Source organism: Antennarius striatus, chromosome 21 (genome assembly GCF_040054535.1).
Source record: "Antennarius striatus isolate MH-2024 chromosome 21, ASM4005453v1, whole genome shotgun sequence".
NCBI lineage: Eukaryota > Metazoa > Chordata > Actinopteri > Lophiiformes > Antennariidae > Antennarius > Antennarius striatus.
The window spans coordinates 13704873-13722561 of NC_090796.1; the positions used below are offsets into that span (position 1 = coordinate 13704873).

General features: G+C 39.6%; 3 protein-coding genes across 4 annotated transcripts; 1 reads left to right on the forward strand and 2 right to left on the reverse strand.

Moving 5' to 3' along the window:
* Positions 1-1049: 1049 nt before the first annotated feature.
* On the reverse strand, positions 1050-9149 carry plekhm1 (pleckstrin homology domain containing, family M (with RUN domain) member 1). The gene is made up of 12 exons (XM_068305372.1): positions 8965-9149; positions 8297-8377; positions 7152-7393; positions 6152-6802; positions 5391-5886; positions 4626-4773; positions 3398-4357; positions 3157-3302; positions 2673-2866; positions 2507-2570; positions 2262-2419; positions 1050-2091 (listed from the first exon to the last, which is right to left on the reverse strand). Exons 2-12 carry the CDS (start codon positions 8348-8350, stop codon positions 1983-1985), a joined length of 3222 nt encoding a protein of 1073 aa, XP_068161473.1. The 5' UTR covers positions 8351-8377; positions 8965-9149; the 3' UTR covers positions 1050-1982.
* A 3973-nt stretch (positions 9150-13122) lies between these two features.
* LOC137588393 (interferon a3-like) lies at positions 13123-14140 on the forward strand. Its single transcript, XM_068305452.1, has 5 exons — positions 13123-13254; positions 13340-13432; positions 13554-13703; positions 13884-13964; positions 14042-14140. The coding sequence occupies exons 1-5, from the start codon at positions 13123-13125 to the stop codon at positions 14138-14140; spliced, it is 555 nt and encodes a 184-aa protein (XP_068161553.1).
* Positions 14141-14290: 150 nt separating this feature from the next.
* Positions 14291-17515, reverse strand: cd79b (CD79b molecule, immunoglobulin-associated beta). Of its 2 annotated transcripts, XM_068305451.1 has the most exons (5): positions 17306-17509; positions 16450-16767; positions 16209-16327; positions 15930-15983; positions 14291-14835 (listed from the first exon to the last, which is right to left on the reverse strand). In XM_068305451.1, exons 1-5 carry the CDS (start codon positions 17355-17357, stop codon positions 14755-14757), a joined length of 624 nt encoding a protein of 207 aa, XP_068161552.1. In that variant the 5' UTR covers positions 17358-17509; the 3' UTR covers positions 14291-14754. The 2 variants fall into 2 exon arrangements, with proteins under 2 accessions (XP_068161552.1, XP_068161551.1); XM_068305450.1 differs by having other exon boundaries at positions 14291-15983; positions 17306-17515.
* Positions 17516-17689: the final 174 nt, after the last annotated feature.

Below are 17689 nucleotides of genomic sequence, written 5' to 3' on the forward strand. Positions count from 1 at the left end.
GGCCTTTGGGGATAATCAATACTTGATTGGTTGCACGTGAATTTTTTTTATTTTATTAATTAATAATTTTTTTTAATCTTGGCTTTGGAAATAGGAATTTTGAGGACGGTAGACCTCGCGAGAATATAATTTTTAAAAATGTAACTAAAATGTAACTAAAAAGTAACGTTAAAAAATGTAACAACTCCTTAATGTTAAATGACTCTAAATTTATTACTGATTCAAATTACAGACATTACAGTTGAACAGAAAAAACAAATTTGCTTGTTACTCTGTTATAAATCCTTTTAATTTGTCAGATCATTAAACCCACAGAACTCCATCAATCAAGGATCAAACTATCCAAGTTAATAAAGAAAGATAACATCAAACACAAGTTAGGATATTAACTTTTTTCAAAATGTTTTTGTCAAGAGTTAAAAATTGGTTTAAATACTGCATTGTGGGAAATGTAGTTTTTGGTCAAAGCACACTTTTGACCTATTTATTTTTATACACTGATTTTGTATGCTCTCGCGGGCCACATTTGGCCCCCGGGGCCTTGAGTTTCACACATGTGATGTAGACTGACTACTGTTTCAACATGTTTATGAGTGCATCATGGATACACTAACATCTGACAGATCATGTGTGATGCTGCAGACTACATTTCTGATGTGGAGGCAAAATGTTCTGGGTCGGTTCTTGACTCACGGATGTACAGTATGATGAGTCTTACCTGAGCAACAGACTGTAACGTGGTTTGTAGCGTAAAGGTTTGTAATAACTGACTTGTGTCTGTCCTCTAATCCACTAAACATCACAGGAGGCTTTGATGGCTTTAATCTGAAGGACAGGGGTATGGCTGCTGACCCCTCACACTGAACCAGAGTTCAGTAATAAATAACACATTTGATTTGGTTGGTTTTAACAGTTCTGCACTCGCATCTTGTCAGAATTTCCTGAAATTATGTGAAAATGTTTTTGTAGACTCTGCTGAAATAAGTGTATGCTACATCTGAAACATAACCGTGAAACTTAATATTTGAAAAAAAAAACTGACACATTAATACCAGCAATGTCCATTTGTTTAATGGGAAGTATTGCAACTGAATTGTCATGTGAATTTAACAGTCATGGCTAGGTGCAAATACATAAATGCAAAATAAGCTTTGACTTCTTGACCGCTGCAAAAATGCAGTTGTTTTTCCTCAAAGATATGCATTCATACTTTAGCAAACATGTGGATGACCACAACATGAGCAGCATTAAAAAATGTAAACCAAATGTCATCCAAAGTTTTGTATCGCAGCGATAGCAGCTACAATAAATCATGATTTACGATTTAAACTTGTGTTAATGCACATTAGAGAAACATTCCACAAAGCCTTCTTGGTTACTAGTTTTTACCTTTTACCTAAATCATCTAATGTATTCACATAATTTCATGGAAATAAAAAATTGAAGAAAAAAAAAAAAGGGATCTGAAGATTCACCAAGAGGAATATAATGTAAAGCAAAAGAAGGCACAATCAAAATGTGTTAATTGGAATATCTGAAGTCATTTGATATTTTTCCTGTACAGTAAATCACTTCTGAATTATATTTAAATAGAAAATGTGCAGCAGAGACATTTGCAGAATGGAATCCAGAGCATTTCTACTCAGCACAATGTGATAAATATAAAAACTGCCAAGGAAGAAAAGTCTTGGCTTCAGCCTTTGATACTTTCCAGTCTTTAGTTTTAGACCGTGGCTGAATCAGGTTTGAGCGAGGTATCACAGTCACTGTTTAACAACAATAAGTTCATAAATTAATGCATGAGAGTGAAGCTATTGCAGCACCGTGGCTGTCACGCCTCCTTCAGTTTTAAAGGTCCTTTAGACCAGAAACAACAACAACAACAACAAAACAATAATTGCACTTGAGGTTCCTTCATGTCAAAGCTCCCCATCAGCAGTCTTTAGCTTCCTGGAAAAAGATGATCTTTTCCAGAGGCTGCATCAGTCCACTAGATCCCTTTCCAGGTATTTCCTCATTCGCTCACAGCGAGGACACGCGTCTTCGGGAGCCTTGCACGTCAGGTGAAACACAGTCTTGCAAACTTTGCACCTTGGTCAGAGAGAAAAACAGGTTTTTAAAACTGATAGAAAGAAGTTTAAGAAAGAAAACAAAGCTCATGTTCCTCCATTGACCTTCTCCTTCAGCAGGATGTTTTATACAACAGAATGATACACCTCGTGGTGAGGAAATGGGGGGAGGTAGACCCCAGGATAACATACCTAGTGGTGCTATCAAACTGGAAAGGGAAGATGATGTCATCATCGTGACATATCTGACAAAAGAATCCACGCTGAGTGCATAGGTCGCAGTGGAAAACATGTTTGGCGGCGTACTGGGACAGTTTCATCAGGTAGGTGACGTATTGGCCCTCTGCTACCTAAATCAAGCAAACACACCCATAATAAAATGATTTAAGGCGTCAATTAACTTGATGAAATAACAGAAGGGTTCGTCAGAAGGCTACCTGTCGTAGGTCCAACACACTGTACAGGTGGCTTGACTCTAACAGGTACGTTCGCTGCTCCATTCTGGCAAACGATAAAAAAGGAAAAACACGTGAGACAAATTGCTGGTATAAAATGCGGTAAAATGTGCAACACACACTCACACACACATTCACAAACACACACCTAGCTTGGAGTTTCTTGCAGGCTCCGCTGCGGCAGGTAAGCAGGTAGTCTCCGAGGAGGCGAAGCCTCTGCCGCTGCCTGTGGGCCTGAGCCATGGGCTCCGCATGCGTCACCAGCTCAGGGTTCAGCTGCTCCAGGTCCAGCAGAGGCTCCTGTTCCACCTGAGCCAGCAGATGCAGAGCTTTCTGAGACACCTGCACAGACAAAGGTTACGATCAGAGAGGGGAGGGGGGGGGGTCACATGTTCAGGCTGGAAGATATTGCTGACGATGAGCGACGCTGGGAAAATAATTAAACGTGTCACAGCTTGTGACTCGTTTGTTAAAAGTCAGAAGAGAGCTTGTGGGAATAAAAATAAATAGGTTGCGTCCATCAGTGGCTCAGGTGTGTGTTTAATGTATGCTATCGCTAATTTTGACCAGCCTTTTTTTTTTTTTCCTTCAAACAGCATTGTCATCGGTGTGATCTGCACCGCTGCACCCACCTCTCGCGGCACGATGTCCCAGTTGTGCACCATGCGAGATGGGATGATGGTAGTGTCGCCATGGTGACAGGAAGAACAGTAGTACTGGCCTGAGAAGTGACACAGCCTGGCTCTACCAAGGGATGGGCCGATCTGTTTAGGACACCCTGTGAATGATCAGAAGATTGATCAGACAATTATTGCACTTTTCTTCCACACAAGTTTTGCTCACTGCATTTTCACTCATTTTTAAATGAATTACCTGCACATATAAAGTTCTGTGTGTCCAGCCCCTTCTCTGAGGGCACAGTGTACAAATGAGCTAGAAGTGCCCCGTTGTCTTTAAGTCTATGCTTCACCAGTCTGTAGAGGTTTCCAGTCACACCCACATGCCCTTCAGTGCCCCCATCCTCCCCGCTCTCCAAGTAGGAGTCCAGAGCTTCACGGATCGAATCCCTCCAAGAGCGAGCCTCATTTGCATTCTCTGCCCTGAGTCTGAGTGTCTCCTTGACAGTAAGGAGTTTAAAAAAGGCTGGTCCTCCCACAGAGACGTCAGGTACTACATCTCGGATTTCCTGAATGTGGTAGGTTTGCCTCAGCAACTTCCTTCCATCTTTGACCTCAAAGCTTTTCAGAACTTCTAAGGAAAGGGAGAAGACCAGGGGTACCCAAGTCCGAGCCTCGGGATCTGCGGAAAAATATAACACTTCTTCTTTGATGGCATCCGTTTCCAGATCAGTCGTCTGAGTCCAGTCAAATTCCTGTGGGGGAGATTGCTCCTGCCCTCCACGTGTCCTCGAGCCAGGGGATACTCCACGGTTAGGGCTGGACGGAGCGGAAGGTGGAGACAACGCATCCACACCATTCACACTGAAGGGTTCCAGCACCTCCCAGTGATCATCAGCTTGAGGTGCCGGGCGGTATTTATTGACAGCCTCCACTATTCGGTCCGTCCAGTCCTGGGCTTCGTCGTGATTGGCCGCTCGGAGGTGCAGTCTCTTCCCGGGGAAAGTCAAATCAAAGCGTCCGTCGAGCGTGGTGATGCGAATGTCCTCACAGCGCAGCAGGGAGTAGCTGTCGCAGGACGTCCGCTCGTCGGCGTTAAGATACAGGACGAACTCAAAGGGCGACAACTCGCAGTAGTAGTCCCTCCACAGGCCCATGGCGCCTCGCCGCTCCAGATGACCGAGTTTCAGCAATCCACGGAATGGGTTGGACAGTCCTGAAGGACATGTGGATGGACATGGATTTTAGAAAGTGGTGTTTGGTTATAAAAACGTGATAAACAAATAAAACATTAAATAAAACAGCAATGAAACGGTAAGAATTCTGTGAAATTCGAGAACTTAAATCAAGCTTGGAGACATTGATGGTGAAGGGAGGAACTTGTAATTCCATCAGTCTATCACACAATATTACAAAAAAAATTAGTTAAAGATCAACAGAACATGTCTTTTTTTGAATTACTAAAAGTCAACAGAACACCGCACCTATTTGTCGTCTGTGGACGACGCTGGGAGGCAACTGAGGGACCTTGACCTCAGCTATGGGAGCAGAAGGAGACACCTCGGCGTCGTCTGACAGGTTCTCCAGGTGGGGCTTGTAAAAGTCATCCTCAGATATCCAGGAACGGGGATACTACAAAGATAAAAAATAAAAACATTTTAAAAAAAGATAAACTTTTATATTTTGATTTGGTCTTCATTCACCATTATGTCATTAAATTGGCCAGCTTAAAGCAAAGGGAAATATTGTGACATATCCTGGAGCTGGCTGTCACGGGTGTAGTAAACATGCTGATATATACTATATTTGTACACAGGATCAGTCTCCATTATTGCAGAACAGAGGATTTTTTTTCTAACAAACAGGAAATAACATGACAAGTCATGATCCCTCCCAGAGCAGATAAAAACAAATTAGAGACCACAATTTTTTTCCAGGAATTATCAAGTACTGGAAAAATGTGATAATTTTCCACCCTGACTTCCACTATGAAGAGTCAGCTGTTCAATTTGTCATTTCCTCAATGAGAAGAGCCAAAAAAGCTGTCAAGAGAAAAATAATATTTCCATATTTCATCTCATTCCACTTTGGGATTTCTTTCTTTAGCCCAATCAAAAAACAGATTTTTTACAACAGACAAGATATTGTGAGAGATGTGTTTAATCCCATCACATGATGGGATGTCATCAGCCTAACAATGCCTGTGGCCTCGCGTGTCTTAGCTTTTAGTTAAGAAATAATAAACTTACTTGAACAGAATCTGAGGAAAGCTTTCCACTCAGGACGCTGGCCGAGCAATGTGGACCTTCTTGTGATGACAGAAGCGAGTTGTTCTGTTCCAAGATCTCTGACTCGTTCTCCTTCCGGAAAGGTTCCTGACTCTCCAGAGCCCCAGCCTTATACTTTTCCTCTACAGGTTCAACAGCCTTACATTCTTCCTCTATAGATTCAACAGCCTTAATGTCGAAAGAGAACTTATCTGATTCCAATTCAGCTGAGGCACTGATGCACGCTTCAGAGGAAGAGCACGTCACATGGTTCAGTGTCTGTTCTGGAGGGGTGGGCTGCAGCTCTGAGGCACAGGTTTTATCTTCGGATGGTGTAGCAGGACCCTGGGCTTCGCTGTCAGACCCGCTGAAAACAACCTTCTCAGAGTCCTGATCTGGACCCGAGCTGGAAATTAAGTAGTCGTCCCGCATTGAGTCCTGACTGCAGTGGCCGCTTTCTCGAAAGTCAGCCAGAGAACTGGGAAAAGGAGGGGAGGTCAGGATAAACAAATGCAAGCAGACGATGTAATAAACTGTAGAAAGATAGATTTCCGTCTGATTCTAAAGGATACAGCTGATGACATGTTTTAAAAACCGTTTAGAAAATTTAGCTGTTGGGTTCATAAAAGTCAGATTTTTGCTACATAAGAAAACACGAGCATTAAGATGACTTGTTGCTGTTTTGTCTTCTTCTTTTTTTACTTTTTACTGCTAACAAAATATCCAAAAACAAAGCCACTCACTTCTGCTGCTTCTTGCTGCTCGTGCTAACAGGTGTGTCCAGGTCACTTGACGACCACTGTTCTCCTGTCAGGCCGGGGGGGTCCTGTCCCTGCAGGAGGCTGTCGGAGCTCAAGCTGGAGGAGAACTGAGAGGAACCTGCGGTATCCAGGCTTAAATTTGAGGAGGTGAGTGCAGTCTCTCCCCCCTGCAACCCAGCAGACGCACTCCCCGTCAACACTGGGCAAACTCTTGGCGCTTCCTGTACATCTGACGATCCTGAAGACTGGGACGTTGTATCCCACAGTTCTTTGCATGTGGGCTTGGGGGTGGTAAAGTCTCCACACTTCAGTGTGTCTCCCTGGACAGCGGGACAAAGTCCAGCGAGAGCCAGCGGTGTGGTGGTCCATTCATTCAGTACAGCTGACTTGTAGGACAGGTTGAATGTAAGCGATGCCAGGCCCTGCAGGTAGCTGAACAGAACTTCCCGCTCCTCAGTGTTCAGCAGCAAGGCGGTGGGCTGGTAGTAGGCCCGCAGCTTGGAGTCTTCCCGGAACAGCGAGGCGAGGTAACATTCCAGCAGGCCGTGGTTCAGGGCCAGCCGCAGCCAGGCTCGACAGCGACCTACATCCGTGGTCAGGAAGGAAATCTTTTCCAGCTCAGTGACCACATCTCTGAAAAATTAAAGGCACAAAATCATTTAATAATGTCCAAAGATGTTTTGTTATCTCGGACATAAAGGTGTTTAGTCTACAAACACATAAGACAATGCCTGGCACCAGTTTGTGACCAGCTGTGTCAAGCAGCAATGTTCTTGAGACGTGCTCTTTCCTTCTACGATGATAGTAAAATAATTTATTTTCAAATATAACTATGTTCTACGTCTACATTTGACAAAAACTTTTTTTTTTGCTGTCACAGCTATAACTTATCTAGTGAGCTCTGTGGCAACTCCCTGGGGTCCATAATTGACATCTGTAAAAGTCAATGGCAGGCAACAAGTTAACACAAATGGGCCTGTACCTGTGTGTAACAGTCTTTAGAAGGCTCCAGAAGAAAGGCTGAGGAAAATGCCCTCGGTTTCCCTTCCTTCTCCGGCTCCCAGCCTCGGATCGGATGTATTTGGTCTTGATGCCGTGGATGAAGATGGCCTCCAGGGCACAGCAGAGGAGGTTCGCGTCGCCATCTTCACTGGTGACCACCGTGTCTGATGTCACGTATCGCTTCTGCAGGGCTTTGAGAGACTGTGCCAGCTTATCTTTAATCTACAAAAGCACAGAAGAAGGAAATATCAGCTTCCTTGTTTCTGTTTGGATACTGGTAAAACAAGGTCTGCTTTTATCAGAGGCTAAAACTATTTCTTTACTCAAAAATAACACATAACACAATAAACTGATTTTTGTCTGGTATATAGAATACAACCAGCATGTTCAGGCTGAAACACAGCAGCGATAGATTACTTGTCACATGATACCTACTGTCAGCAGATAAGAATAAGCCAAGAGCATACACATATGACAAGAAAGACAAAATTGTGGAATAGGTTGCAGAAAATAGGTTTCTTCAGCAATGCCAAAAACTAACAAAGACATGTTGAATGTGCCCTCAATGCTGAAGTACACTTCATTTCTTGTGGTTGATTAAGGAGGACTTGAGCTACAGTTTAAAAGAATTAAGACACCACATATTTTGCCTACATTCCTAGCTTTACAATAGTAAAATATTTTAACATATGATATTGAAATTAATTAAATCAGAACGTCAATGTCACATTTTATTTTGTTGGCAAAGCTTGTTTGTCATTCCTCAAGCATCTTCCCCTAACAACTAATCACATTATCAGGATTGGTTTTCATCATACAAAGCTTTGCATAGATAACATGACTTCCTATTGTTCTAACATTCATTCTGTCTTTTGATCATGTCTGCTTGGAAGTATTTGATTTGCTGTCACACCCACTGCAAACAGTAGCAGGCAGTCAAATGGTGATAAAGTTCAATTCTGAAAGTGGTGTAATTTTGATCATTTGTGGAAGCAGTTGCAACAATCAAATGACAACATATCCTCCTATGTCACAAAAGCGAATAAAACAAACACCAATAAGGTTATAAAAAAAATATTTAACCATTAGGAAAAGTTTTCTGATTAGGAAAATCTTAAGTGTTACCTGTTTGACATCTTTGGCTTCGAGTGGCACATCTGGCATCTGTGTGGCTAGCATGGTAAAGGATTATATCAGCATGACAACCTAGAATGGAAAAACAAAAAACGTTTCATTTGATTATTTCCAACACTTGAATGTCCCCGATATCTAAAATGACCCCTGCTTCATCGATTAGTATGATCAAGTCCTGATCACCAAACACGATGTTTTCCACTGATCTAATATATATATTAAACATCACAAGACTGTGATCTGTGACATCTACAATTCCCTGATTAACCAGTTTTGAACAGAGTCATGTGAGGCGCGGACAACAATAATTCAAACCAACTTCCTGAAACCAAAAGTCTTTCTCAGTAGTGACAACCAGATAAAATACCTCAAGCGGAAATTGCTGTGATTAGCAGGAGTATCACAGCACCATTACAACAATTTTAAAATGACTAAAGTCCCTTTAAAATAGCTGCAATCAAGCATAAAATTGGCAGTTTCTCCAAAATCACATTTCAGTTGGATTTGAAGCTCCAAAGTTCTTCATAGAATTAAAAACAAACCCATGATTCGGTCAGCGGGTTGGTGCAGTAACACCAAACGTAACTTAAGAGTTAGCATGACAGCAACATTAGCAGACTTGCTTTAGCAACCACTGAAAAGTAGCTAAGACTGCTTACCGAAGAGCTTGACTTTAAAATCCAAGGGCAACCGCCGGTGCTCTGAAAATTAATGTAAACCTCCTAAATTTATGTTAAAGCTAAGTCAATCTACTCAGCCGCTCTCTATCGCTCCTGCTACGATGCCTTGAGGCGTACAAAACGCAGCTATATATACTGTATGTGTGTGCTGTCGGGGGTCGGACGCTCTCCTGTCTGTAGCGAAAAGAGATGCATCATGGGAAATAAATGAGCGCTGCCTTCAGGTTCTCTGAGAAAACTTCGTAATGTTTAGTACAATATGTAAAAACGACATTTTACTGACTTTAATCAATTATTATACAATGTACATAAATCAATTTTATGACGTAATTACGTTGAGTAATAAAAAAATAGTTTATTCAAAATTTTCACGATGCGAATAATGAATTGAAAATATGACGTGAAAGCACAATTGTTATTGCGTGTTTATTAATTAAACTACATGAATAAGCGGGAAAGCTGATTTTATTATAAGTATAGTCGCTGATTTAATCAGAAATGTTGTCGTCATAATGTAAAATGGCATCGCCTAAAATAAGTGTTAACTTTATATTAACGTTGATCGTCATGTTGTTGTGTAATTGACGAGTAACACTAAAAGGCAGCACAGGGGTTATGGCGTGGTAATGTTTTTACTGTGTTCCTTGACATGCCAGAACTTCGTGTTCCTTATCCTGAACAGTTCCAGGACACTGACAAAGACAACCTTCTCAGCTGTCAGCCACTCTCTCCATAATTACCGATTAAATGAATTAAATGAAAATCAGAAGATCAGCGATCGATTGCTTAATTTATTGTCTTGTTAAGCATTTTCATGCAAGAAGCGGAAGCTCTGTGAATGCTTTACTGAAATGAAATTCACAATGTTAAACTGGCCTACGTCACCATTATATGAAGGCATATGTATAAACAGTTTTAACCTAAGCTTAAAATGTCCACATTCATCAGAAATGATTATCAATTTACAATTAAAGTTCTTCCCTGCAGAATTTTTTCTTAGGGATGGACAAATAAGGTACTTTTCTACCTACCTACCTACTTGCCTACCTATTCCTCATAAAATCATTTATTTTCCACAGATTTTCTTAAAAACGTTGTTCCATAATAACACCATATAGTGAGAACATGGAAGAACACAACACTGAATTGATACAAGAAGAGATATGCTGTTTTAAAATCAGGAAAGAAGCAATAACTTGCAGAATTTTTACATTCCAAGAATTCTTTCAGGATCATAATAATCAAGACAATCCTGGGGATGAATATAGAATTCTTTATCTTAAAAACAAGGTTTTTAAAAACAAGTTTTATTTGTCTGTCAAGACTGACTGACTGATTGATTGATTGATTGATTGATTGATTGATTGATTGATTGATTGATTGATTGATTGATTGTAAAAACCTGACATGTTCCTGGATGTTTTTGGATGACAATTGTGTTCATGTAACAGTAGTAAATCAAACAAACATATTTTCCCTGAACAATTTTATTGGCTGTATAAAAATATTTTTGAAAACATTTAATCTTCTTGAATTCTACTCTCCAAAATAGACATGTTCATCTAACCCAAACATCTCATGAATAAGAAAAATAAATATTTGAATTAGATAAATAATCTGTGCTATATATTCTTAATTTTACAGAAAGCAGGTCTCAGTTGGTGGCGAGTAGAGATGAAACCATCAGATCTGCTCTCATCAGATGGGTTTGGATGTGTTATGGTCAGCTTCAACGCTGTAGCCCTATACACAAAGCAGAAGACGTTAATAAAACATGATAGAAACTACAGAACAATCCAAAGTATAATGGACATGTACAAGTTTCTGAAGGACAGTATTTTGAAATACATATTAAGCTTATTCTTCTTGTGGCCGTGCACCCAATCTAAAGGAATATAGATAATTAAAACGACTAATGATAATTGCATTATAATTCATCTTCATTCTTTAAATGGCTTTTATATCACAGTGCTAAAAGAGCTCTGTATTCTTTATTAGTCATTGTGTAGGAATCAGAGTTAATCTTTTCTTCTTTAATCCTTTCAGTCATACATATTGAAACGATTAGCACAACACCTTTTAAATTGATCAAAGTGATCAGGAGTGATTAACAGCAGGCAGCACGCCTTATGCCTTAGAATGTTAATGAGGTTCTGCTGTGTTCTCCCTCCATGACGCAGAGCTTTGATTCTCCTCAAACAGGTTGAGCATCTGTACTTTCATTCATTCATTCATTCATTAATCAAACGCCCACTTCTTTAGGCGTTGCGCGTCACGGGGTGCTGGCTGGCATGAATTAACAGTAAAATCTATCTAATCATAAATAATAAATAAATCGATAATGACTCACAGTGTGAATTGAATCGATCGTAAAAAACTTTTTGTGTTTCAGATTTCAGATTGTTCTTGTAAACAACAAGACCGACAGAAGTGATGTCAATGTTGTTGGTGGTATTTTTTGTTTGTTTGTTTGTGTTTGTTTGATTGTTTGTTTTGCCGTTTCACTCTTAAATTTCGAAATTGTTTCACTATTTTAATGGTTCAAGCAAATCATGAATCGATATAACCTCGACCGGACCATTAAAGGTCACGTGTTTCGGATTAAACTCAGCGCAGTCAGCCTCAGGCAAAAGAAAATAATTTTGTGATTAAAAAAAATTATGACAAAATAGAGGAATAATGCGTTTTGTTATTTTAATTTAAGGGATCGCTAAGTCAAATAATTAAACAAATTTCACCTTTGTCACAAATACGGTCAATAAGTACATTTTGGGAGTTTGATGCGAGAAACATAGATTTTGGGGGATTACATAATAATAGGCTATTAAATTGAAGTTTTCAATACTGACATAAATATGTTCAAAACGAAGACTGGATGATTTGTAGGGATTATTATCGTGTGTTTTTAATGACACATATTCTACTAACTACATTCATCGTTGCTGTCCGTGCTCTGTCCTCCGACAAGCGCGTCAAAAGACCAAAACTTTTCCGCGAGAAACCGAAAGATCAAGCGCCTGCGGCCTGCGTTACGTCACAATGACGATTACAGAATGACATAAAAATCACAGTGCAGAATTCAATTGAAATGATAAATCTGACATATTTGATGTCCTATGTTTATGTTAAAAAAAAAAAAGATAACGTAAAAAAAGTTACCTTGTTCAAAAATTTCCGTGACTATAATTGCTCATTTTTAACCTTTCTTAATTTAGATATTTACATAATATTAATCTACAACTTGGTGGATATTTAAAATAAAATAAGATGTAAAAATGATAAGATAACATTATAACAGAATAAAATGTCAGAAATAATAAATAAAAGACATATGGGAGTATTGATGCTCATCATTTATATGAATTCCAAATATATTTTAAATTGCAGGCTATATTTTTGCGTTTTAAATGTCAAATTGTCGATTTTTGTTTTCGTTTTTATTTATCTACACTTTCCTACTTTCTTTCCTTATACCTCAATCTCTCTTATCTTTCCATGAGGCTACTTTTGTTCTAAGGAAAACAACGTAAAACATCCGAATCACCGGGACATCCCGGAGCCTTTACGCGCGTAACGACAAAGGTCGCGCCGCGCTTTCATTTTTTATCTTTCGTGGGAACTTCCTCCTTCCGGTGTCTACTGCGCAATAAAGAGTCCTGAAGTTGTTTTCATTCATGGTTTACATGAATCAATTCTAACAATTAAAAAATAAAGGGACAACAGGAAAAAACAAGCATACAAACGATAAATCCTAGGGATGTTATTACATATGAAATATGAAGGGATATTTGTATATTAGACACATAAATAAAACCCATATCAAACTCTAAATATATCTAAATATTAACCTCTAATCCGTATTGACTTCTAGTTGATGGCCTTTTTAATGTTTGGCACTCCTGTACACGTTCTTGTTGTTTGCGCTGTATCCGCAAAAGAACACAGGAATCAAAATCCGAAACGGAAGCATTGTATGGGAATTTTTTTTACGATCGCCACAATTTACGTTGTGCTTGCCGCAGGCCAGAGGAAAATGAAACCTGGCTGCTGCGGCATAAATAAGGCGCTGCAGATATGTGTCAACCCATCAACGACACGCATTCAAGTTTGCGCCACACAAAGATCACCGTTTGAAAAATGCTCAACAGGGTTTTCTTCATTTGCTTGTCTCTCAGTCTGTACTGCGAAGGCGCCTTCCAGAGCTGCAGGTGGATCGATAACAGATTCAAACAGTGCAGTGAAAAGTCTTTGGCTCTACTAGACTCGATGGTAAGTAGATTTCTCTGATGAAGTCCTTAAATGATCTTGAATTTGTGTACTTGTACTCCAACTTGTACGTCTTGGTGTGATTCAGGCCAGAAACAGCACCAACCCCACTGAGGATGCTGCAGCAGAGGACACTGTGGCCTTCCCCAACAACCTGTACCACCAGGCCTCCAACGCGTCAGTGAGTCATGATCAACTAGGATTCATTTCATTAATCGTATTTTACTGAATGATTGTTGTTTAGATTTTATTGTTACCAAATTTCTGTCAAACAGTGGAGTAAGTGCATCTTCTTCTTTCAGGCTGAGGATAAAATCAATTTCCTGGTGCAGATGCTCAACCAGACGTCAGCCCTTTTTGAGGAGGATCAAAGCACTGCATCATGGAAGGAGAACACAGCAGAGAACCTCATTAACATTCTAACGCGTCAGGCCGACGGCCTTCGTGCCTGTGTAAGTCTGCATGGATCATCATAACCTCACTTTGCATTTTGAATGATTTCTGATGTGTTGAATCGATCTCAGTGACTGGAGGGATTGATAAATAATTCCTGTTGACAAGTTAAGTCCACGGTTGATTTGTCTGAAAGAACGTAGAGCTTCTTTAGTCATTTTCTTTTCATATTCCTTTAGTTTGGGAGCCATGGCCATAAGAACAACAAGAAACTGAACATGTATTTCAAGAGACTGTCGAGCCACATCCTGAAGAAAATGGTACGTGTGTCCATTATTCTCTGGACTGTTCTGTATGGTTAATATCATGTTTTAATATCATCTTCTTTTTTGTGTAGGGCTACAGCGCTGAAGCCTGGGAGCTGATCAGGAAGGAAATCAAAACCCATCTGATGAGAGCGGATCTGCTGGTTTCATCTCTACTCGCCACCAACTGAGACCTGTTCTCTGTTCGTTTAAGAAAATTTTATAAAGAGAAATCTATTTGTTCATGTTTTATTTGTTCAAGCATTTTTCATATCAGTATAGTTCATGTGCTTTTGTCATTATATAACTATGTGAAAAACAATAAATATTTTCCTTTCTCAGCAGTTTTTACCATTTTATTTCTCAATCACAAGTCATTTATACTTATATATGTACTGTATAATGAAGCAGATTTCTTCTAACCGGATCCGCCGCGCATTCATTTTATGATCAGGATTGACAGATGAATCTTGTACACACATCAACAGTGCAAGGCCTCGCTCAGACTATCAATATAGTCTATAGATGCACAATGATTTAAAATAATTATTGTCATCATATTGACATCAAACAAACATTTTTTTTTTTAAAAACACCTTAAAGGTCACTTCTGATGACATCGGATCCCATCTGATGGGTAAAGCATAACATAATTATCAACAGACATAAGCAGTTTAATATTGGTATCTTGTTGCACATTTATAAACTTATGCTGCTTTATAAAGACATAATGACACGTATATGATTGGATCCACTGACGGGTTTTGAAACCAAATCAAAAACCTGTAAACTGTGATAAAATGTTTCACTCCCAAGGGGCCTCTGGCTGGGTGTACATGGAGAGTTCCTCATACAGTCCTCCTCCACATGTTTCGATCACCAAACCCTGACAAACAGACAGAAGTCAGCTTCAGTCAGTTCTGTAGCTTGTAGGAGATCTCAAACACAGATTGTGACTCAGTCTGGACACGTCGGTGTAGTTTTAATATGCATCATCGATGATAAATCTATCCATCTGAAGACACCACTCACATACAGCTGCTAAATGTCACAACGGAGAAGTCCTGCTATAAATATCATGTGTGCTATCTGCTTTACGATCTCTACAGCTCTTGATGAGATAATACACATTGGAGTTGAACAACGTCCAGTAAACCAGAGGCTTCTTCTTTTTGTTTCTTTTTTTTGTCTCTTCCCAGTCTCATTAAATGTCATATAATGAGACTGGGAAGTTCATTTTTCTCTGTTTTCATCCCATGCTCACCAAAGGGGAGTGTCTAAGTCAGCAATAGTTGTGCAGTACTCTGTTATCCGTTAAAGAAAGGCTTCCTCAGCCCTAAAATCTGTAGCAGCATCACAGTTCTAAATGTTCTGCATTCTATTTTTCTGTTCACCTGCCCATTTTCTCATTCCCTAAGAAACGTTTATGGTGTCTGCATGACAAAACATGCAATATAGTCATGTTTCTGAAATCTGGATAAGATTTCAGAAACATGAATACCCACAATATTTAAGATACAGCTAAAACAGAAGCCCACCCAATATGTCTTCTTGTGTATTAAGATACATCGAGTTCTTATGTATTTCATTGAGAATCCTTTAATTTGACATTACATTAACTTGTATTATGTTTTTCTTCTGGAAACCTTGCCCTATGTGTTAGAGCAAAGCATCGAAAACCAAATCATGCTACAAAAACTATTTTTAAAAATGCTACTTGTTATGTATTATAAAGAAAATTAGAGGCTAGAATCATAAATATAATATTTGTAATGAACTGACAAAATCAGATACTGTTGTGGTTCAGAGACCGGTGGCGCGTGCCCTGCAGTGTCTTGCTCACATGTTGTTGTTTTTTATCTTTTATAGTTGGTAAAACACACAGCTGTCTCTTGTCTTGTGTGACCAGCGAAAGATCATCTGTGCAGGAACCTCCTCCTTTGATGGATGTGACTGTAAAGTGGAGAAAAGCTGACAAACCTCATAGATGTGACTGATTTCAGGCTCCTCGTAATCAATGTCCTCCTTTTCCAACTGGTTTTATAATGTAGATGAAAAAGGAAACAGGTTTGAAGTTAGTTGTTATGGCTCAAACTGGATGAAAAATGAATATTTAGAAGAATCTTTACGCTGTAAACTTCACACATGCTATGTTGGCAAATTTGCCACTTTCTTTTATTTTTCTTCTATTTTGACATTTAATAAGATTGTTTTTGTTCTTTTTAATGTATTGTTTTTTTTTCCCATCCTTTTCCTCACCAGTTGGCGTTTTCGCAGCAGTAGAGCAGCGATGCACACAGCCAACATTAGACCTTGGAGGATGATGAGACCATCCTTCATCTTGGACCTGTGCTGGGCGTGGACGTGGCTGATCGGTCCTGTAAATGGAATGGCATGGTGGTGAGACGGAAGCAAATGACCACTGAAAAAAATAATAATAAGTGAATAAATAAATAAAATTCCATTCAAGTAAAAATTTTAAGTTATCCCAGCCTCTTACTGGCGACTTGGAGCTCGGATCCAGGCCCCCAGGTGTCGTTGATCCTGCAGAAATAGACTCCTCTGTCCTCAATGTGCACATCCTTGATATAAAGACAGCCGTCTTTGGTTTGGCCCGTGGGACGGATGCTGATCCTTCCTCTTGCCTTCATCTCCTGTCCTCTTTCTGGTTCTTCGTAGTATTTATTGACCTTAAACCAGCGAGCTCTGGCTGCCAGGTGATGCTTGGAGGACAGGCAGTAGAAGTGCACGGAGCGTCTGGTTATCGCGCCGTAGAAGCGGGGCTTCTGGCTGATGCGCAGCTGGTTATTTATGGCCACTGAGCAGACAGAAGGAGTTTTTAGGGTTAATGTAACATAAGTCTGTAACGTGTTATGCATCAAAGTCAATGCAAACTTCTCATGAAGTGTATAACAAACTGGGAATGAGCAGCCACACTAATAGGTTCTCTTTTTCTCCATGAAATTTCTCCAAGAAGAAATAACTGAAGCTGAACCCCATAATAACTTCAAAAACAGGATTAATGTTGTCTATATATAGCTTAGATAGTATATTAAAATAAACAAGACAACTTCAGTGTTTGTCTCAGCAGACAAACTTCCTCTTTCCTCCCAGATGGGCAGGAAATAAGGGCACCCTGGGGTCGAAAATAGCATGAAAAAACACCTGTTTGTTGTGTAGCTGTGTTAGAAAATGTATAAAGAATACAGTTATAGAACATTATGAAGCATTATGAACTGATTATATAATTTACTATACACCTTCAGCATTTGGGTTCTTTTACATTATGGCATCAATGCTAAAACTGTTTTATTGACATCGATTTTTTAGTGAATCATTAAAATGTTTACTTTTACCTGACATGTGAATCAAAGCGAGCCCACAGTATCCAGCCAACAAGCAACGCATGATGACATGCAAAAGAAAATTATCTCCACAAGTATGTCTGAGTCTCCCTGCTGTCAGGAACAAGAAGAAACGTGTGCATCAGTGGGTCTGTGGTCTGGAACTGACGCTTCAACGCTAGGCAAATGAGAGGAACCAGAAGGACCACCCTCATGATTCAAATATTACAACACAAATATGCATCTGCAAGGAAGGACAGTCTTGAATGTTCTTACATTCAAAAAAACCAAAACAAAACGTGTCCTGATATTTCAAAATAAAATCTCACGGATTTAAGGGTGAAGCAGTTACCTGTAGTTCACCCAAATGACCACCAGGGGCCCCCCAACGAGTGC

Bases quoted from the DNA above. Each gene is read 5' to 3' on its own strand.
- LOC137588393 (XM_068305452.1), top strand. From the start codon at position 13,123: ATGCTCAACAGGGTTTTCTTCATTTGCTTGTCTCTCAGTCTGTACTGC. The intron at 13,255-13,339 runs GTAAGTAGATTT...GGTGTGATTCAG, and splicing joins TGGCTCTACTAGACTCGATG to GCCAGAAACAGCACCAACCC. The intron at 13,965-14,041 runs GTACGTGTGTCC...TTTTTTGTGTAG, and splicing joins GCCACATCCTGAAGAAAATG to GGCTACAGCGCTGAAGCCTG.
- cd79b (XM_068305450.1), bottom strand. From the start codon at position 17,357: ATGCGTTGCTTGTTGGCTGGATACTGTGGGCTCGCTTTGATTCACATG. The intron at 16,768-17,305 runs GTAAAAGTAAAC...CTGTCTGCTCAG, and splicing joins CGCTTTGATTCACATGTCAG to TGGCCATAAATAACCAGCTG. The intron at 15,984-16,208 runs GTGAGGAAAAGG...TTATAAAACCAG, and splicing joins TGCTGCGAAAACGCCAACTG to TTGGAAAAGGAGGACATTGA.
- plekhm1 (XM_068305372.1), bottom strand. From the start codon at position 8,350: ATGCTAGCCACACAGATGCCAGATGTGCCACTCGAAGCCAAAGATGTC. The intron at 5,887-6,151 runs GTGAGTGGCTTT...TCCTTTTCCCAG, and splicing joins AGCAGCAAGAAGCAGCAGAA to TTCTCTGGCTGACTTTCGAG. The intron at 2,420-2,506 runs GTAGCCTTCTGA...TGCTTGATTTAG, and splicing joins GTGTGTTGGACCTACGACAG to GTAGCAGAGGGCCAATACGT.